We start from the raw sequence: 23,025 nt of genomic DNA, 5'->3' as shown, positions 1-23,025 counted from the left end.
GGATCATAATAATTTATGATAGCACTGTTAAACAATACTGTATCTATATTCATCTGTTTGTGTATGGCTGAATTCATATGGAGTAAACATGCACAATACACACTGTTAAAGCTGTTTTTTAGGCAGAGGGCTAAATAAACAGTTGTAACGCACAAACTACTGTGCCATGGCACTTGTAATTCTATTTCGCCAGTCATGTCATCCAGGCACTCCTACCAAACAACTGCCTTTTGGACTTCCAGAAAGAAAGAAAAAAGGTGCTACTACCCCAAATTATTCAGGAGCCCTCCTGAGCTGTCGGGTGCAGGATGGGCAGTCACTCAGCTGCCAACACAATAATTAGTAGAAGATGATCCACAGCTCCATGCTCCATAAAAGACAGATAGGTACAGCAACTGTTAACGTGTTTCAGCCTTTTGGACTTCCCTGCACACTATACTGCAGCAACACAGTCTGGCCTGGAGCCCGTGAATGCATTATGGTCTAGAATATATGAATAAACCCATCCCATCTTGTTAATGAACAAGCAGCAACAAACCAATGCAATCATCTCTCTATTATCTACTCCTGCATGCTCATTGCTAGACTGACAGCACTGGAAAGTGCAGTAGAGCCTGGATTGGTTCTTAGGGCCCATTCACATTAAACAAACAGCTGCCACACTGTAACATTTCATTGGTTTACTATGCAGCATGCAGCAGCTGTTCGTTCTGGGTGAAGTGAGCCAGCAGTAGGGGGTGGTGTGGTGTGTGACTCAGTTAATTATACAACTGCCATTTTTTTCATTTTTTTTTTTAAACAAATTGTATTTGAAGTGCAAAAAAGTGACTTCATGTTACTGTACAGCAGAGCTGGTCTGGGCTGCATTGCAGTGTAAATTTAGAAAACATATAGTGCAAACGGACAACTATTGCATTTCAAATGATCCGATGGGCATCTGTCTTGAAGACCTGGAAATACCAGCCCCACGTATAATACTTCTCAAGCTTGTTTTTGCATGGGGAGGTGAATGGGTCTACTTCCGAACTGACCCCCAGGAACAAAATCCACCTGAAAACCTTCACATGGAGAGACCATTCTTTGTTGTCCAGTAGGACTCTGTAAAGAAAATCTGATTCCGGGGACACAACCCGCAGAGACTTTGGCTAGATTCTCCTGAGCCCAAGACATGATTGGCTCCACTTCCTGTAATAGAGAACATGCTGTGAGTCCCCCCTTGTCTGTTTACTTAGGAGACCGCCATAGAGTTGACTAGCCTAAGAGCACTGAGACTCCCTGTCATATGGTAAAAGGCCTGTAGAGTACAGGAGGCTCTACATTGATTCAGAATGTTCGACACAATCTTGTGAAAGTGACAGTCCTACCTGCCTTGAGTTATCCTTGTCAGGCAGTAAGCCCCCCATCCCATATTGCTGGCATCAGAGATGATTGTGAGCAAGGAAATGGGGGGCAAAGTAATGGTGAATGAGTACGTTTTTCTGTTGTCGCCACCAGGGGACTCTTTTTCATGACTGAGGTTATGTAGATAATCTGCATTCTGCTTCCTGGCTCCCACTGCATTCTCCGGAGCGTCCACTTGCTCATTGGATCCATCAACACCATAGTGCCGATAATTTTAGGCCCTCATCTCCTTCCGTCTCACTCTCTGAGGATCACCCAGATGCATAGCTTGGCTGGGATGGATTCATCTCATCCTGAGCGTCCCCAGGGAGAGAGCATGCCATAGTGGCTGGCTCTGCGTGTGGTTTGTACCCCATTCTTTCAAGGAATGCTGCATCCCACGTCTCACTAGACACTCCCTTTGCTAATTGACAGTCTCTGTCTCTCTCGCCAACCACCCAGGAATAGCATAGCTTGCATACAGACTTGCCCTCAGGGACATGGGTCTCGCATCCCCAGCAGGCTCTTTCACCAGAGTGGCTGTCAAGGCAGTGGGTGCGGTGTCTGGGGGAGGAATCAGAGCTTTGCCCATGATGTTGAATCCTTGACGGCGAACCATGGTGTCTGGATCTAGAGGAGGAAATGCTGCGGCCTAGCAAGATCTCTGTCTTCATGTACCATCTTCTGCCGAACAGACCTAGAAGGGATTGACAGGAACAGGAAAGACAAGCAAGAGGAGAGAAACTTCGGAGGCATTGGGGAAGCAGTGCTAGCACAGCTGCACATACCTTTTGCATGAGGGCTAGCCACAGGGAGGCAGTGACATGTCCATAGCAAAGGAGCGACTGCCCAGTCCATTTAGGCTTCCAGAAACATAAGGAGACACAATAAGAAAACAACGCTCCATTCCTACTCTCCTCTAGGACCCCCCAAGCTAAGAGCCTAGGATTACCTGGATAGACACACACACAGGGCCTGGGGAAGCTGTCGCACAAAGCCTGCAGGGATTCCCAAAGATAGAAGGGCTGACAGCAATTTTAAATCCCCCATCCTGCTGACGTCACTGCCGTGCCCCTTGCTGCGCATGCTCCGAATCACACAGCCAGTGGGCGGCTGCACGGCCGACGGATCTCCAAACCATCGTGCATGTGCAAAACCAAGCCTCGCACTTATCCGAGGCCTCACGCATGTGCAGGGGCACCCACGATGGCCGGACAGAATGCAAAGTGACGGCTTGGAACGCAGATGCGCTCAAGCTGCCATGAGAGGTCATACACTAGAGCCAGGGAAGAGCAAGAGGACAAACCACAAACAAACACAGACCACTGCCATGGAGTCTGGGACCTTGGAGGGGCACAATCTTCTTGAGACCTTGCTAGAAACTTGCATGATGACAGCATCCTCACTGGGCATACACAGGCTGCCCGCCAATGGCTGGGTTATCCGGTCAAACCGCCACTAGCTTGCCCGTGGCTGGGTCCTGGGCTGCACAGACCCCGCTTCCATATGCCCACATTCACCCCGTTTGCAGCAGGGGCCTTAAAGTAGATGACCAGGATGCCAATCCTTTCCACTAAATGACAGGTAGGAAAACACTTAGGGTCCATAGATTAGGCCAAAAAAGGAACGTGGCCTCTGGCTCTGAGCAAGAATTTATTGGAGTGGGGTTCTACAGGATTGGAGAGGGGGCGGGGTTAACCCATACGTATACTGCCACGGAGTATGTCAGGAAAAAACAATTGCTTATTGTCTTCTTATAAACTTTATATTTCTTTTATGTCTTTTTTAAGGTTGACTGCAGCAGTTTTGATATAATATAAATACATGATGCAGTCAGTGAACACAACAGTTAAAATGGTTGTAAACCTTGTACGACTACTTTTACCTATAGGTAAGCCAATAATAAGGCTTACCTGTAGGTACCCTGAACATCTCCTAAACTTCCACCGTTTAGGAGATATTCACTGTACCCGCATGTACCAATGTCATTGGTACATGCGCACTGAAGAAACTGCTCAGTCATGCGCGGGAGTGAAGTCATCGCGGCTCTGGCCAGTCATAGCGCCAGAGCCCGTGAACCCAGGAATAACTATGGGAGACATGTCGTCGGTCACAGCGGTATACGGGGACCTCTGCAACAGTTTTGATCTAAGGCAAGTATTTCATAATGAGCTAGTATGCGATGCTTACAAGCTCATTATGCGATGCATACTAGCTCATTATGCCTTTGTCTTGCAGGTTCTGTTTTTTTTGTTTACAACCACTTTCATAGTTGGTTATACTCTCTGTTTAAAAAAACAATGCATTAATCGGCATCGTAGGGTGTGCGGTATAGTTCTAGCAGGGTGATGCCACTGCTGGGCTCCTAACAATGTATATATTATTATGAAATAGGTTTACAGGTTTATTAGATCATGACCTATTTTCAGACATATGATTATATTGCTGGCTTTAACAATACAATGGTAGTCTGGTTTCAATCTTGCATCAGGGCCCAGACGAGTATAGTTTTTCATGCTGGACTCCTGAAAAGATATAAGCATGTTGGTGACTCCCTCTACATATCAGTTCTGACATTGGGTTTTAAATATATGTTACTAAAGCTTTCTAATCCCCCCGTGTATATATTTACAGGTCACAGTGAATGTCTGGATGTTTTGATTTCCTGGGATATAGATGTGGATCAAGATATACCTCACTTAGGCACTCCTCTTTACATGGCATGTAAAGGACAACACATAGCTTGTGTGAGGAAGCTCCTATATGCAGGTCAGTATGAAAAACTATAAAGTAGAAATATTACTAAATTTGAAATATAGAGAGTTGCATTCCTATCCTTAATGGCCAAAACAACCATTAAAAATGACCTCTTTCTGAAAGAACTTTCCTGGTTTTACTGGTATAACCTAGTTTTATATTTTGTGATAATATGTAAATTCTCTAATGTGAGTAGTGTTGGGCGAATGATTCGGGCAGAGCAAAAGTTTGGCCCGGACATTGCCCATTTGACGAACACCCAAATTTGCAGGGGCGCTCTGCGGGATGTTCGCTTCACAGTACATTCTAGGGCCCTAATTGGATGAAGCCTTGCACCTGGCTGCTGGTCAGGTGCAAGGCTTTGCCAATTAGGGCACAGAGCATTGTCAGAGCCCTGATTGGACAAAGTGATGATTACTTTGTCCAATCACGGCTCAGTGCTCATAGTCCCACCCCACATTATAAAAAGATTCCTTTCCATAGGAAGCTTTTGCAGTGTGTTGTTGGAGTGGAGCTAGATCAGTTTGCTACTATCGAGTTAGTGTGTTCACTTATTGTGACTCTGAGGCTGGGTTCCACTAGTGCGAATCGGATGCGGGTTTCTCCGCATTTAATTTGCACAGCAGGAGATTGTGACCAGCTCTCCATGGAGCCGGTTCGCATATCTCCGCAGCGGCTCCGGTGCGATTTTCACAGGAGCACTGTGGTCTTTTGGTCCGTTTCAGGTCTGAATTCAGCCAAAAATGTTGAAAATCAGGCTGAAATCAGACCTGAAACAGTGAACGAGGACGCCGGACTCCTATGAGCTATGAGCTGCTGCATACTCATATGTGAACCCAGACTTAGTGTAGAGTGTTAGTGTAGTGTGTCAGTATATTGTGTCAGTATAGTGTAGTGCGTTAGTGTAGTGCAGTGTTTAAGATAATATTTAGTGCTGTATTCAGTGCTGTATACCCTTTTTTTGGCAGGGGGGTTTTTGTCCCCTGCCTGCCCCATTTTTTAAAATTGTAAGCCGCAGTTTTTCTGACTGCGACGCTGGTGTTCCCCCTTTCTTCCTTTTTCTTTTTTTTTATAGTTTTTACATTTCTGTCAGCATCAGTCCTCAATTTAAAGTGCACCAAACACCAATTTGTATTAAATAAAGTGCCTTCAATCACACATTTCCCAGTTTCTATTACATTTTGGTAATAAGCCCCCCCCCTTATGTCTGGGAGTCCAACAAGGAGAAGCAGACGTTCATATGCCACTATAGGGGGTCCAGCAGTGTCTGTGTCCAGAGGGGGTGGTAGACTGGCTTACTAAACCATCCTCATCCTCCTCATCCTCTATGACCCAAGCTGACACTAGTGCGCAGTCCACCGCAGCTGCCAGAGTGGCTTTTTCTGCCTTCTTGTCCACAGCTACTCCAGCCATAGCCCCAGCATCATGCAGGGAGGAGTCGGCTGAATTATTTCAATACAGCGTCAGCCACTTGCTTCTTGAGGATGCACAGACATTACTTGATTCTGATGTTGGTTCTGAGGTAGAGGAAGGGAGTAACATGAGCCTACAGAGGGGAGAACACTGATAAACAACAAATTGTCAGTCAAGAGTACCTCTAGAAGGTCACGGGGTGAAGGCGCCACCAACACCCAAAGACCAATTTTTCCACAACTGTGTGACATGGGCGTCAAATTTAATTTTTTTTTCAGCAAGGCCAATTTTTGTGTTCATCAAGAATACCTCTAGAAGGTTACAGGGTGAAGGTACCACCAACACCCACAGACCAATTTTTCTGCAACTGTTTGACTGGGGCATCAAATTTCAACAGCAAGGCCAATTTTTGCTTTCATCAAGAGTACCTCTATAGGGTTAAGATGTGAAGGCACCACCAACACCCAAAGCCCAATTTTTCTGCACCTGTTACTTCTATACAAAGTCTGTGAAAGAGACACCAGACTATCTAAAAAGAAATTGTTAATCTTGGCCGGTGTGTACTATCATTTGGCTTCTTCACATAAGGCTGGCTCACTGTGTTGCAAAACTTTGGTACTTCCATCCAAAGTCTGCCAAAGAGACACCAGAATTTATCCAAAAAAATCTCTAGTCTTGATCCGAGTGCACTAAATTGTGGCTTCATCATATAGACTCCCCAAGAAAACTAGGGAAAATCAATTGAAATGTCTTTTTTTTCTGTATACAGGAAAAAATTAGTTTTGCTGCAGCAGGTTCTATACACGATAAAGATGCACCACTTACAGGCAGACTAAGGGGACACCCAGGCACTATATTTAAAGGAATTTTTCATTTTTATTGTTTCACTTTAAGCATCTTTAAAATCACTACTCATTTAAAAATAATCTTTTTTAAAACTTTTTTACATTGGTACATGTCCCCCAGGGCAGTACCCAGGCCCCCATACCCTTTTATGGCCAATAACTTGCATATAAGCCTTCAAAATGGGGCCTTTTGATTTTTCAAGTTCGGGTCCAATAGACTTCAATTGGGTTTGTGGTTTAGGTCTGAACTTTTGCAATGTTTGAGAGTTCTGGCACAAACCGAACCGGGGGGGGGGGACAAACGACTGATAAATAAAAGGTCCTCTTTCTCACGGCTGTGTAAGGCCGCGTACACACGAGCGGACTTTTCGGCAACAAAAGTCAGGAGGCCATTCCGGCGGACTTTGGTCAGACTTTTGACAGACTTCTGACGGACTTTTGAACGAACGGACTTGCCTACACATAATCACACCAAAGTCCGACGGATTCGTACGTGATGAAGTACGACCGGACTAAAATAAGGAAGTTGATAGCCAGTAGCCAATAGCCGCCGTAGCATGGGTTTTTGTCCGTCGGACTAGCATACAGACGAGCGGATTTTTCGACCGGACTCGAGTCCGTCAGAAAGATTGGAAGCATGTTTCAGATCTAAAGTCCGTCAGATTTTTGACTGGAAAAGTCCGCTGAAGGTCCGATGAAGCCCACACACGATCAGATTGTCCGCCGGACTCGGTCCGTCGGACCAGTCGGGATCGAAAAGTCCACTCGTGTGTATGCTGCATAAAGCATAGTTGCCTACATTTCAAAGTTTGCCAGGGACACTTTTGCTGTGTGTCCAACAACCCATTGTAGGAGGAGCATCTACTTTTATTAGGGGTGGGACATTAATTTAAAATTATAGGGGTGTGATTCTACAATTTAACTTTAAAATATTGTATATACAGTGGGGGGCTTTTTAAATCACATGTTGTTTTGCAGCCTGACATGAAGACAGACACAGTTTTAATTTATTCAGTGCAACTTATAACTTCCAAATGAAATATATAACACACACATTAACATTAACAATTCAAAAACAAGATCACTGAATTGGAAAAAGGATCACTTATTTTGTTAAACCACCTTTTACTTCAATTACAGCCTTTAGTCTGTTAGGATATGTCTCTACTAACTTTGCACATCTAGACTTTGCAATATTTGCCCACTCTTCTTTGCAAAACTGCTCAAGTTCAGTTAAATTTGATGGTGACGGTTTGTGGACTGCAATATTCAAGTCATAACACAGATTTTCAGTTGGGTTTAAGACTGGTCTCTGATTTGGCCATGCAAGGACATTCACCTTTTTCTCCTTCAACCACTGTGTGGTCATTTTTGCTGTGTGCTTTGGGTAATTGTCATGTTGGAAGGTAAACCTGCTTCCCATTGACTATCTGTAGAGGGCAACATATTTTTCCTTGAGAATATGATGGTATTTTGCCCCATACATTTTCCCCTCTATCCTAAAAAGCGTGATTGTCCCGGCAAATCTGGGACAGGTGGCAAATATGTTATAGGCATTCTTTATACCTACAACCTAATAATAAATTTAACTCCGTGACAATTCTTGATTGGGTAATACAACAGTAGATATATTGTGTACTTTTCATGTTTATAAAAAAATATGACTTTAGAGAATCTAGCATTTCAATATTGACCTGTCATTGCCTACAGAATCATTGCTGAATATAAAAATGGTTAGGCATGACCTGCACGGTCATTACTGACCATAAAAATATTTGGGTAAGACCTAGGCTGGCTTCACACCTATGCATTGCATCAAAATGTGGTAAAATGTGTTTTACTATATGTTAAGGTAACGTACAATTGCCAGTGCAGTGCCATATACATTAAATGGCACCCCATTACACCTTGCCAAATGCACACCAATCCACCTGAAATGTAATGCATCGTGTTCCAAAAAAAAAATAAAAATCAGGTCCTGTTTTTGGTGCGTTGGCAATGGCATTAAAGCGTTTACTAACCCCCCCCCCCCAAAAAAAAATGATCCTGTTCCCTTAAAGCATGTTGTACAGCACAGTGCTTGTGCTGTGTCATTTGGCCCCCTGTAACACCTATAATAACTGGGTGATCCTGCTGGGCTATACACTCCCCCTGTACGCTGACCACGATATATCAGGACTGGTGAGCCCTGACACCATGGTCAGAGTACATGCCTTCGTCATCCGCAGCCCTGCTATGCTATGTCTGTGTCTCCCTCTGTGCTCCTCCCCCCTCCCCTCCCTGCCTGTCAGCTCCAAGATCCTCCCCTCCTGCACTAAAAATAACAGTGTTTTTCTTCTATAGTTCCTGCTGATATATAAAAGTAATCTCCCCAGTGAATGTAATTTATAATAATATGCAGTATAATCGCTTACTTCAGAGCGCCGCTCACGTGACTGCCCGCCGGTCTCCCATTCTCCTCTCCTCGATTGACGTCAGTGGGGGTTTCCCAGTACCTCATCCTGCAGCTATCAGATTGGGAAAGGAGACCAGTGGACAGTCAGCTGAGCGCCGAACGGCACTGTGAAATAAACTATTATACCGCATATTTTTATAAATGACATCCACTGGGGAGCTTACTGTTAAATATCAGAGGGGACTATAGAAGAGAAAATATTGGCTTCACAAACACTTTAAAGAAGAATTCCAGGTATTGATATTTTAACATAGTTACATTGGTCCAGCTTGATCACGCCATACCTGTGTGATTAGTGGGATTAGCCAAAGTGAAGGAGTCTGTGGGAAGAGTGGAGGAAGCAGCAACACCCCCAGCTCTGCCCACCAGCTCCAGCTGCCTTGGGAGATTTTGGAGATCCCCCGAGGCATAGCATCACCTGATTTAATGACAGGGGAGTGTTATAGGCAGCCTCCCCTGCACAGCTGCTTGTCCTGCTTGCACCACTTCACTGCAGCTCTGCAAGTGCAAGCAATATAGTGCACTGTGTAGCAGCGACCCCAGTGTCACCCCTCTGGCGGGTGTCACCCTCACCGGGCCGCCCCCCCCCGCCCCCCCATAGGAACGCCACTGTATCACCCTAACCTGCCCTATACCACCCCAAACTGCCCTATATTACCCTAACCTGCCCTATACCACCCTAAACTGCCCTATACCACCCTAACCTGCCCTATACCATCTCAAACTGCCCTATACCACCCCAAACTGCCCTATATTACCCTAACCTGCCCTATACCATCCCAACCTGCCAATTATTACCCTAACCTGCCCTATACCACCCTAACCTGCCCTATACCATCCCAACCTGCCCTATACCACCCTAACCTGCCCTACACCAGCCCAACCTGCCCTATACCACCCAAAAACTGTCCTATATTACCCCAACCTGCCCTATACCACCCTAACCTGCACTATACCACCCCAAACTGCCCTGTTTTACCCCAACCTGCCCTATACCACCCTAGCCTTCCACTATACCACCCTATACTATCATTTACAGGGGGCGGTTTGGGGTGTGCCCCGTCACCGTGCACTGCCTGCATGGGCGCTGGGCAGGATAGACAGGGGGTGACACCATGTTTTACCGTACCAGGTGACGCCAACCTTAGTGACGCAACTGCTTTGCTGTATGCATCATTCCAACCTGCCCCTATTGTTGGTGATACTGGGACATTCCTTGCTTGCTGCCTTTCTCATAAATCCTTGATAGTAAAAAAAAATGTCAAGAAGTTCCTCACAGACACAGCCAGATTTAAACTTGAATGTATTTGGTAATGCAGGAAGCAGGGAGAGAGAAAGATACACAGCACAGTCTTCAGGAAGTACTTACCTTGTGGGGTGGTCTGCTTCAGGAGGTACATTTTTTTCTGCCTTGTGTGTGCTGTGGATGCAGTCAATTCAAGAAAAGCCATATTAGGTAAAATGAGTGAACATTTTGATTCTAGCACAGCTGAGCATTTGTTGGACAGCATAAGTAGCTCACCAATTAACTTTACTTGTTAGCAATAACTGCTCCTTATTCTTAACACTCAACACACTAACTTTAATCTCAACGCCTAGCGTAACTCCTGGAATGGCTTATAGGCTCAGGAGCTATAAAACTAAAGGACATAGTTGTGCCCCCAAATCTGTAGCTAATAATTACATTTGGCTACTGCATTTTATATGTTTTTGCTACCCGCCGTGTATAGGTGTATAGGCTTGACCACTTTACTATTTTACATGATCTGAGATTTAAAAACATACTAAGTTTTATTTTCTTCTAGGTGCTAATGTGCAGCAGGGCAGACACTTGGACACACCCCTACATGCTGCTGCTCAGCAGGCCAGTACAGACATAGTCAATCTATTGCTGGACTTTGGTGCTGACATTAATGCCAGAAATACAGATTTCAAAAGGCCAGTTGATGTTGCTGTTCCAAGAAGTCCAGTGGAAAGACAGTTACTTTTATATGAAGGTGAGCTTTAACCTGTTAACGAGGGAATTGCTTCTTTTTTTTTTGTTAAATAAAACATAGTTTGCCTTTTCTAGAACATATTTATTTCTTACATACAGTATCTCACAAAAGTGAGTACACCCCTCACATTTTTGTAAATATTTTAATATATCTTTTCATATGACAACACTGAAGAAATGACACTTTGCTACAATGTAAAGTAGTGAGTGTACAGCTTGTATAACAGTGTAAATTTGCTGTCCCCTCAAAATAACTCAACAAACAGCCATTAATATCTAATCCGCTGGCAACAAAAGTGAGTAGAAAGTGAAAATGTCCAAATTGGGCCCAAAGTGTCAATATTTTGTGTGGCCGCCGTTATTTTCTAGCACTGCCTTAACCCTCTTGGGCATGGAGTTCACCAGAGCTTCACAGGTTGCCACTGGAGTCCTCTTCCACTCCTCCATGACAACATCACGGAGCTGGTGGATGTTAGATACCTTGAGCTCCTCCACCTTCCGTTTGAGGATGCCCCACAGATACTCAATAGGGTTTAGGTCTGGAGACCTGCTTGGCCAGTCCATCACCTTTAACCTCAGCTTCTTTAGCAAGGCAGTGGTCGTCTTGGAGGTGTGTTTGGGGTCGTTATCATGTTGGAATACTGCCCTGCGGCCCAGTCTCCGAAGGAAGGGGAGCATGCTCGGCTTGAGTATGTTACAGTACATGTTGGCATTCATGGTTCCCTCAATGAACTGTAGCTCCTCAGTGCTGGCTGCACTCATACGTCTATTTCCCAAAGATAACCTCTGGATATGATGCTGAGAACGTTGTGGAGATGCGACCCCGTGTCACAGGTGTATATGAGCAGTGTGTGCCTGATTTTGGCAGGAATACTAATTGCACACCTGTGGGCTGGGTTCATAAACATCCCAAGAATAGAGGTCAGTGGTCAGACTTGGAGACAGCTCCGCCCAGCAGACAGGAAGTCTAGCTTAGGAGGTCGGGAGGGTCCCAGTAGGAGACGGCTCCAGGAGAAAGAGACAGGAGGTCTCGGAGTCTAAGGCTGCAGGTGGTAGCCTGTGTGTACGTCTGTAGCAGGCAGATGTGGCCCGCAACCAAAACAGCACAAAGCTGACAGTGAGTAAGCCAGGAGGCTATAGTTTGTTTATACAGTGATTTGAACTTTTTCGTTACCTTTAAATAAAAGTGGGCTGCCATGCCTTAATAACGCAGTCTGGAGTGGCACGTTTCTGGAAAACTGCATGCACCACTTGAACCTAACCACCCCGGATTGTCACAAAATGCACTCAACTTATTTGCTCAACCATGGCGAGGCCTGATCTGAGTGGAACCTGTCCTGTTAAACCACTGTATGGTGTTGGCCACTATGCTGCAGCTCAGTTTTAGGGTCTTGGCAATCTTCTTATAGCTTAGGCCATCTTTATGTAGAGCAACAATTCTTTTTTTCAGATCCTCAGAGAGTTCTTTGCCATGAGGTGCCATGTTGAACTTCCAGTGACCAGTATGAGAGAGTGAGAGCAATAACACCAAATTTAACACACCTGCTCCCCATTCACACCTGAGACCTTGTAACACTAAGGAGTCACATGACATCAGGGAGGGAAAATGGCTAATTGGGCCCAATTTGGACATTTCACTTAGGGGTGTACTCACTTTTGGTGCCAGCGGTTTAGACATTAATGGCTGTGTGTTGAGTTATTTTGAGGGGACAGCAAATTTACACTGTTATACAAGCTGTACACTCACTACTTTACATTGTAGCAAAATGTAATTTCTTCAGTGTTGTCACATGAAAAGATATAATAAAATATTTACAAAAATGTGAGGGGTGTACTCACTTCTGTGAGATACTGTACATAATCAGAATTTAATTGTTTATGCCTGTCACAAAAGTATAATAATTAGAAACATGGTGGTAGTGAAGAAAAAGACTGCGCTATAATTAAGTAGGTGGGAAAAAGCTGCTAACACTCAAACATACAAAGTTCAAATTAGATAATACAGTGACAGTGTAGCGCTATTAGAAAAAAATAAAGAAAAAAACTTAAATATAAAATTAAAACACATTGGCTAGACTGAATAGTCCAGTAAATATGTGAAAAAAGTGTCCACAATAAGTGTTGAATGGTATGTCCCTCTGATGGAGGTAGTCCCAATCTTAAGAAAAAAGGAGTAAGGCTTGTCTGTAGTCAATAACAACGAAACTCAAGAGGTAAATGGGTACTCTTTCCAGCTATGATGGACCCCAAATGTCATATGACAGAGGGGTCAAACAGGCTTAGGGTCTTATGCTGTATTCATCGGAGGTTGCTCGTGTACTGGACACAGATGAGTGGAACCTGGTTTAAGGTAATATCCCAGCTCCGGGTCCGTGCAGACTCCAGGTGCTCCCCAGCCAGATAGTCGTCTCCAAAGTTGTTCCGTAAAGGCTCCAGGAAGTAATCATAAAAGCAGAACAAAGGAGAAGGACTTTGTGTAAATTCACCAAACTCAAGTAAAAACGTTGCTTCCTCTCTGGCTACCATCATAGCTGGTAAGAATACCCATTTACCTCTTGAGTTTCGTTGTTATTGACTACAGACAAGCCTTACTCCATTTTCTTAAGATTGGGACTACCTCCGTCAGAGGGACATACCATTCAACACTTTTTGTGGACACTTTTTTCACATATTTACTGGACTATTCAGTCTAGCCAATGTGTTTTAGTTTTAGATTTAAGTTTTTTTCTTTATTTTTTCTAATAGCGCTACACTGTCACTGTATTAGTAATTAGAAACGGTAGGCTTCTTGTTCTCACATCATTGTGTGGGCACAATGTAAAAACAATATTAGTATACTACAAAGGGTTACCATTATGTCCATAGATGGGTATTTAAAGGAGCACTCCAACCATTTCCTATGTTAGGCTAGGTTCACACTAGCCAGTGCTCTGAAAAACAATCTGTGATGGAACGCTTTTCAAAGTGTGGCTAAGCAGGCGATGAAGCTGCAGCCTCCTGAATGGCAGTTTATATTGGGCTTATATTGGGCTAATGTCCTGTCATGGTAGCAGTGTGGGCTCATAGGAGGTTGACTTGAATTACCAAATTTGACAGGCAGTGCTACCTGTCAACTCGATATGTTGCATTAAATTTGATGCAGTACATCATGGCCACATTATGTGAACAGCCTCCTCTGACTGTATTTTACCTTTTTGGTGGGCAGATGGGAGATAGTAAAATGGCGGCTGAGTTTTTATTACTCGGTGTTGTTATTTCTCTGTGCTGCCAATAGGTGTCACTGGCAGTTATGAATATTTATGTTCCCTCTGGCCAACCAATAGGAGGTGTATTGCCTCTGGCGCATGCTGGGGAGAAACATAAATATTTGGGATGGACTTTTTGAGCCCTTTTCCTTACCTGGGCTGCAGCATGGGGAGGGTGTGCATTATGCAACTGTGTGAATAGGCCTGGAAGCTAGGAGTCCTTTGCATGTGCTCGGTGCAAATGCCTTGTTGTCCAGCGTGGTTCTGCCGCTGGAAGCCCTGGGTTCAGGGAGCATCAAAGAGGACTGAAGTCTGGAAGGAGAGGTGATGCCTGGGATGGAGTACCAGAGTTGATTCTGCCGGATCCGGAGATCCTGAGGACTAGGAAAACGAGGAGAGCCAAGGAAAACATCAAGAGGATCTCTGAGGCTGCTGCTGGTGGAGATACTACTTCTTCTGAAAATGGTACATTTTGCTGGATTTAGATTAAAGGCCCTTTTTTGCCTTTACTAAGCTCTACGGATGGAGTATTGTACTGCAAGTAAGTAAAGGTGTTCTAAATTCCCTTCCCAGCTCTCTTATGTTTTGCTATAAGGAATAAAATCTTTAAAAAAGCCACTTAAAGTTACTAGCGCCCAATTGTTACACATTCCCCACCTTGCAGCCATGGACTCAGTCCCAGGGAAAGAATGCTAGCCCACCCTGTGTCGGGGGGTACCCCACATGACTCCAAGGGTCAGAGGGGTGCTACACCAAATTGCTTCATGCAACCTACACAATACCTGAAATGGAATAGTAAGCTAAACATATTGATTACCACTATGCACAAGAAATTAAAAATAAAAGGAAATTGAAACAGAGTGCAGGAACTTTTACAGATTTGTGCTAATATGAGTGTTGGTTGTGATGTCCATTTATCTGTAGAGGAGAGAGAACTGAGTAGTGGGTGGATATAACGCTTATCTGCATATCAAGGAGCAGTTTATCAACCTTGGTTTGGAAAGGTTGAGTGGACAGTAAAGCTGGTCATACTACTGCTAACTGCACTCTGTTACATTTGGGTAGATTTATTAAAGGCAAATAAGCTGTTCACTTTCCAAAGGAAGTTGCACTTTGCAACAGACTTTTTCATAAAGCTTAGTGAATATGGTGAAGCTCTGCTGACTTCACCATCCACTCATGTGCAAGCAAAATGCTGTTCTTTTTCTTGCATTTGGGTACTCTTTTTAGTGAAAATATAAAACTATCACTAAGCTCTGCAAAAAAAAAAAAAATCACTGTAAAGTGAACTGAACAGCATATTAATGTGGAACTCCTTCCCACAGTGGATTTTATCAACTGGGAGTTTGGATAAATTCAAAAAAACCTTTTAAACATGTAGAGGGATGTTGAAATGTTTGTCTTTAGTAAATCAACCCCCTGCGTTTATAAGATCCCACATCATAGGTGTGCTCAGGGGGTGTGCCAGATGTGGGCAAACACTTATCACTCTGTCCGATGCCGATTCTCCCTACTACCTGGGCTTCCCCCCATGTTACCCCCCCCCCCCCTGCAGTGCTGCTGGGTACCTTCCTCTCCTCACCTCTGCTGCTTTGGGGGATATTTCAGGATGGAGAGTGGGGGAAGGGGCTAGTTAATATGTCATTTACTGGCCCTTCTTTTTCTAAATACTGAAACATAGTAATAGTAAACTGTGTTTCCTATGCTACAGTTTGTGAATGAATAAGAATCCACTCAGCCCTGAGCACTTCCCATTCATTTACTGTCCAGTGCAGCTGAGGCTGCAGAGAAAGGCATGCGCGTTTGAGCTTTGGGGTGCACACCCTAATACAATAGGCTGTGCACACCTATGTCCTGCATACATTTTCATGCATTGTTCTGCTTATTGCCATTCTAATCAACTGAATGGAGGTTATGATGCAAACCAATCCTCAAGAGATCAGAACTAGTAGACTGTTTTTAATACTTCTCTGAATTATTATTAGAATACCACTGGGTCTAATGAGCAATACTACATGCAAAATGTTTTCACCATTATGTACATGTTGACTATAAAATTCCCTTTTTTTGCTTGTTTTGTCTAGCTAACCCATGTTCGCTGTGCCAGCTGTGCAGACTTGGCATCCGCAACTGCCTTGGACAAGCTAGATTACATATGATTCCACGCCTACAACTGCCTACTGTGCTAAAAGATTTCTTACAGTATCGAGAAAGTATAAGGAACTTTTAACAGCTATATGAAGCTCATACCTGCGTACTGTATATTAAATGTAATTTCAAATCCCAACTTCATTAAGCAGATGGCCAACAAATTTTAATTTGAGATGCTTATTTAGCTGTATACCTCTAAAAGTAATTCTGTGCACGTATAACTGAAAGAACCTGTTGCTTAGCTTGAAATGATTTGACTATTATCGTTGTGTGTGTATATACTGTATATATAAGTGATGCTTTCAAAAACACTGATAAACTCCTCTACAAAATTATAAAGGAACATTCACGCTCTTCCTGCCAGGAACAAAATGTGTTATTCACTACAAGATTCATTACAAAAAAGTACCTACAAACAACAGATGATTTCTGCCCAATTCTGCTGATTCTGGCAGTATTGGAAGATGATCATTACATGTGTGGACAACAGCAGATCTGTTCTCAGAGGCCCAGGTACGGTATGATGGTGCTTGTCTGTGTGAACATTTTATTAAAAAAAAAAATGTTTTGTTAATGTAAGTTTAGCCACCATATAGCCTCAGTACATGCTGCTGCATTACCGGTATGAAGACTTATGACCAATGCTATGCTATATGCCTGACTGTGTTGTAGGTGTCTGCTGAACTTTGCACAGGAGAGGAACAGACTTTCTCTTCAGCCAATGTATAGTTGCAGCATACTAGCAGTTAACCAGCTTATTTTCACTCCTGAACCCTTTGGGACATAAAGGTTAGACAGGAGGAACAAACATTTGCATTTAAAGAAGAAGCATATCCAAAGCTATTTTGGCTATAGTTCTCCTATAGATCACAGGAGTGCAGTTTTTTCTGCACTCCTGTGATCCATTGTCAGTTGACAGCAAGCTGAAGCTCTCTGTCGGCTGACAACACAGAGCCGGTCCAAGCTTTGGAAAGATCCCAATCATAGTGTCAGGAGCCAACCAAAAGCCTGGACCGACAGCTGGCTCAGCCTCTCAGCAATCTGCTGAGAGCTTGAGCCAGCCCCTCCCGCCCCAGTGAGTGATCTGTGGTCTTTGAACACTCAATTCTCAGTGCAGAGCCGGCAGGGGACAGATACAGCATCGGATCGACATCGCATCCACATAGGTGAGTATCATTTTTTTTTTTGAAAGTCCATACTTTTATTTTTAATCTCTAATTGAAGGGCTGTGCTGCCCATGAGGCTAATCATCTATCAGTTTCAGAGGCCAAAAATGGAAGCACCCATACTTTTCTCATGAGAGAGACACTTTAGGCTCAGTTCACACTGGAAATGGCCAGGAATGCTGTGCGTCCCTGTTCTCCATTTTAGGGACGAATCAGAGCCGAATCTTTGCCTGAATTCAGCCCTGAAACTGAGCCAAAAACACACAGCGTTTTTGTGCAAGCCGCTACGCAGCCACCCCGGAGATATGTGAACCGGCTCCATAGAGAGCCGGTCGCACTCTCCTGCTATGCGAATTGGATGCGGGGAAATATGCTGCGGCCGCGGTTCACAGCATGGGGTCTGGTGCATCGATGTCCACCGATTCAGGTGCAAATCAGATCCAAATTTTTGCCTGAATCGACAACCAAAGACACACAGGACCCTTTTAAAATGCAGACCGCGGCGGTCCCGGAATTGTGTGAACCGACTCCACTGAGAGCGGGTCACACTCTCCTGTCATGCAAATTGGATGCAGAAAAATCTGCATCCAATTCGCATAGGTGTGAACCCAGCCTTAAAAATTAGACAGCTATCACGTATTACTTATTTTGCCTTTTTGTGAACAAATGGCAGCAATCTTTTGAAATTGTGTATTTTAGGTGTTTAATTCTTTTGCATTCATAGTCATTGTTTCCATAAAAAATAGCACATTTGTGGTGGACATTAGTCAAGTGTAACGACTAATACCTGCAGTGTTTGTAATGTGCATGTAATAGTTTCCTTCTTGCCTTTTGCTGGGCAAATGTGACATTTGATCTTAAGAGCAAAATAGCCCTAAGAACATATGACCATGAAAGGTAACATTCACCAATGGTGAAAATAGCCTAATACTATAGGCTAATAACATGACCACCAGGGGAAATAATATGAGGGAGATCTCTGCACTGTGTACAGTCTATGGAGATTTCTGTGCAAACAACTGAATGAAGTGGCCAAGCAAACCTCCAGCTGCAATTGGAAGTGAAACATTTAGCAGTGGTATTATTACCACTGCTAAATGTGACAGCTTCCTCCTGGTTGTTAGGGAACCAGCACCCGCTGGTGTCCTAATATCCAATGACTCATTCCAGCCTGGCACATTCAGCTTACAGCCAGGGATTACCGACTGACAGGTGAATGTAAACAAACAGCATCAATAGCATATAAAAGAAACATAGGATTTCCCCTAAAATTCATACCAGATCCTTTAGGTCTAGTAGGGATTTTAAGGGGGACCTCATGAGAAAAAAAACAGCATGGTGTCCCCCCCAAATCCCACACCAGACCCTTTGAAACTGGTATGGATATTAAGGGGGAACGGCATGCTAGAAACAAGAAAAAAGTGTGGGATACCCCCAAAATTCATACCAGACCCTTATCCGAGCACACAACCTGGGTGGAAAGGAAAGGGGGGGGGTTTAACCCCTTAACCATTCACATGGGGGGGGGAGTGGTGGCTCCCTTCATTTTAAAGGGGGCTTCCAGATTCCGATAAGCCCCCAAATCACTGACCACCACAATCATCGGGCCAGGGTTGTGGGGAAGATGCCCTTGTTCTCATCAACATGCATCCCCAATGTCAAGGTACCCCACCATGTTGAGGGAATGTTGTCTAGTATGGTTCAAGGAGGGGGGTACGCACACTCATCTCCCCCTTTCATGGTCACCCAGACTGTGTGCTTTATGGATTTTTTGAGGGGCCCCAACGCATTTTTCTCTTGCTTTTTTGCATGGTGTTCCCCCTTAAAATCCAGACTCAAAATGTCTAGTATAGAATTTGAGGGGAACTCCAATGCCTTTTTTATGCTATCTCTGCTGTTTGTTTACATTCACCTGTCAGCCAGGAATCCCCAGCTGACAGCTTACTGTGTCGAGCGGGGAAGAGTCATTGGTTGGCAGGATGCTGGCAGCCGCTGGCTCCCTAACCACCAGGAGGAAGCAATCACATTTAGCAGTGGTAATAATACCACTGGTAAATGTTTCACTTCACGCTGCAACTACTAAAAAACTATCCACCCGCTACAGTCACATGATCAGTTTCAGTGCTGAAATAAGGGAAAATTGCTGGGAGAAAGGCGAGTCAATCATATGAGCAGGTAATCAAAGTTATGGAGGACTTCTGCACAAAAGATGTGTATGGTTAGCAAACAACATTAAGAAGCATCATGTTTTAGGGCAACAATAGGGTTTTTTTTAATGCTGGTTTTAGAAAAGCACAGTTAGTATCAGAATTGAAAATATCATTAACGTTCACACTTTACCTACATCATCAAGGCACAGGTAAGTAATACCGCGTCATATATTTTTTGAGTAAAAACTTTCCTCTATCTCACAATTGTTAAAAAACATCCATTCCCCCCAACCTAGAGAACTAAGATCACATTGTTTATAGCTATCAGTCGTTTTTAAATGGAGTCAATTGTTTCCAGTCAGCACTGTTATAAGGGTATCAAACATTTTTGCAGGCCCGTGGGGGGCAAGCCGGATGGTAAGCCATAGTTGGCAGGCAATGGCTGATGTTGGCCCTTTAATCATCATGGCACCATGGTTGATATGGTGTCAGGGTGATTGAAGCGCATTGTTTCTATTGTTACATTCTAATATATAATGAAGTGGTTCAAATCACCATAATGCAGAATCAGTGGGAACCCTGGGCGTGCCACTTGCCCTATCTCCTGCCACCAGATGCAGTGTGTTACTTGCCACCGTCACCTGTCATCTCTGCTTGTCCACCTGCTCACTTCTCTCATCTCCTCCGTCTGTCTCATGCAGCCAGCCTGCCCGCCGCAGCAGCTGTGGCCGCAACCTGCTGGTTACGCAGGGACCCTGCGACAAGATACTCGAGGCTATGGGCTCCAGATTCGGGGCTATAGCCCCAAAAGCCACCCCCTAGCGACGCCCCTGCCCATAGTAAATCTGCACCCATGATCATTTTAAACTATAACTAGGAACAATATTTTTCTGTACAATAACAAACATTGATAAGACTTGACGTTGATCTCTCACATTTACTGTATACCAAAATAAACTGTTAATAAAATGCTAAATACATTAGATTTTTCTTTTTATAGCCTGTGCAACAATTATAAACATTATGGTATACAGAATTAACAAAAGTTGAGTTTCTGCTTATCTGAGGAAGGTGTATAATTAATGGGGTTGTCTCCCTGCCACATCATTCGTACACAGCATTTTCATTTCCATCAAACCAAATAGGTCATGTCCTGATTTCATTATTATGAACAGCTGGGGATTACTGATCTACTGGCAGCACACAAAACAATGATGCCCCATTGGTGGCAGGACAGGATCAGTGATGCAGATCATGAACAGTTACATTTTTCCCTTCTTTATTTTAAAAGGGAACCTCAAGAAATTATTTATGTTGGATTATTAAAAAAAAAAGAAATAGTGTAAAAAGTGTAGTAATTTTTTGCAACTGATATATCATTTGTTTTGAGGCAACAGAACATTGGAAAATTATTTCTGATTGGTTGCTATAGGTTATTACACTTTTATATTCATTTTTTAAAATCCTGACCATTTAAACTTCTAAGTGTGGAATTTAGTAAAAATAAAGTGTTAGCAATTTCAGGACTTTTATTCCACTATATTTATCTGATAAATTGTCCTTTCCTCTTCATGCTGAGTAAGTTTCTAATATACTCTTCTGGGTCCATAAACAAGGAGTTCTCAAAAAACAGCATTTCCCCCAACTACTGGTCTCGCTTTCAGGCTGTTCAAATGACATCTGACGAAGAGGTTGTAATGGGAAAGCTTAAAAGGAACTGCAGTCTGCTCACATAATTTGTAATAAAAACAGCTTTGCCATTCTGAAGCTTCCCTCCAACCACTTTGCATATTATTTTATATATACTGTGATTCTGTACTTGCCAAATATGCTACAGAAATGTCCTTCCAGTGGGTCTGGCTGCAACCATTTTAACTGTGGGCAGCTGAAGCTGCTGCCTGTTCAATTCCTGGATTTACACAGAGGCACACCTCCAACTCTGCAGCTCTCATTGGCCCATTTATGACTCGCCCCCCACTCCCTTCCTGGCAAACTCTCACCAGAGTGAGAGAGAGAAATGTGCATGATGTCATATGCCTAGGCTTTTTACCAGACATGAAGCAGGAAGTGGGCTGTATAAGGTATTTACTGGCAGAAAAAAAATGTTTTTCTATCCAAAGTTACAACAACAAGGGCAGAAGATTTAATAGATGGAAAAATAAAAAAATTACTGAAGTCTTGCTTTAAAGTTGTTTCCCAGGTGACACAACACTTTTTACAGACACCATGGCAACTAAGACAGCCCATACATTGATATTTTTTTTTCCAGTCAGCGGGTTGAATGAAAAAGAAAAGATCCAATTCCCCCATCCACAGATTCGAGGTGGATGAGGAAATCCTTTCCGCTGTGGTATTGTATTCTGACAGTGAGGAGCCTTCCCTGCTGTCAGAATACAGCGATCAGTTATATCATTCGGCAAAAAAAAAAAAAAAAAAACAGTAGGCTTGTGGTCAATTGACAGATCAACTTGTGTACAACTAGCCTGCCCATACATAGCTTGAAATTTGGCCAGTCCCTGCTGAACCCCCCAAATTGCTATCCATGTATGGCTGGCTTAAGCTTTGAAAAATTAATCATAGGACTAGTTATCCTTACATTATCAAGTAATGCCCCCCTGGGCAACCTAAATCATGCCATACCTGCTGATTGAATGGAAAAAAATGATTAATGCATGGGCTCCCATAGTCTACGAGCTTGTTCACGCCATCGTGCTGCAGTATAGAGTGTGCTACTACAACATACAGTAAGGCATCATTCACATGGGGCTTACATAACTGTACACCCATGAAGGGCCATGTTTACCTGCACAGGTGTTCTGTGCTTCACCCTGCAGGCAGTCCAATTGCTGTCAATTGGGACACAATGGCTGCATGGGCACAGCCCAGGCCCCAATGTGACATTGATGCAGATGCAGGTGCATGGCCCCAAATGCATCCAGCATTGGTACAATTTGGTGCCATTCGTTCTCAGTGTTGGGACTTCCCAGGGTTTTCTTCCCAGATCTTCACATGGTGTATATATGATGTAAAAAAGTGTATAGATTTTTTACATTTTTGTAATAAATACCATAGTTTAATTCATCCTCTCTTTATATTTACCCTCAAAAGAAGTACATACAGTAGAATCTTTCAAAGTATCAAGGAGTTGTCATAATGTGATATACAAACATACCTCATTGATAAACTTAGATTTGTTTGCCAATTAATCTACTTTGTATAATACAATACACAATGTATGTTTCCAATTTTTGATTTGATAAACAGTACATTTTAATCAATTGCAAGGAATGACAAGGATTCCTTTATCTAAAGAAAATATCGTTTCTTTATATGTGCATGGTTCCAGCAGTGCTATTTATAAATGTTAACAATAAGATGGAAACATATCATTTAGGATAAATAGTGCTGCCAATATTCAATATTTGCATTAGGCTCTGAATAAACCTTTCATTACATTTACAAATGTG

At 43.4% G+C, this 23,025-nt stretch overlaps 1 protein-coding gene across 4 annotated transcripts in view; it reads left to right on the top strand.

Moving 5' to 3' along the window:
* Positions 1 to 20,541, top strand: part of ASB5 (ankyrin repeat and SOCS box containing 5) — a 77,838-nt gene extending 57,297 nt beyond the window's left edge. For all 4 annotated transcript variants that reach the window (XM_073606680.1, XM_073606687.1, XM_073606696.1 and 1 more), the window contains exons 5-7: positions 4,015 to 4,149; positions 10,656 to 10,847; positions 16,176 to 20,541. In XM_073606680.1, coding sequence (XP_073462781.1) covers positions 4,015 to 4,149; positions 10,656 to 10,847; positions 16,176 to 16,321 — 473 coding nt within the window. In that variant the 3' untranslated portion in view covers positions 16,322 to 20,541. The remainder of the gene's footprint in view (positions 1 to 4,014; positions 4,150 to 10,655; positions 10,848 to 16,175) is intronic.
* The last annotated feature ends 2,484 nt before the right edge of the window (positions 20,542 to 23,025 follow it).

The sequence above is a fragment of the Aquarana catesbeiana genome, linkage group LG01 (assembly GCF_042186555.1).
Source record: "Aquarana catesbeiana isolate 2022-GZ linkage group LG01, ASM4218655v1, whole genome shotgun sequence".
NCBI lineage: Eukaryota > Metazoa > Chordata > Amphibia > Anura > Ranidae > Aquarana > Aquarana catesbeiana.
Note: the sequence above shows the minus strand (reverse complement) of the source record. Positions and strands in the feature narration are given on the sequence as shown.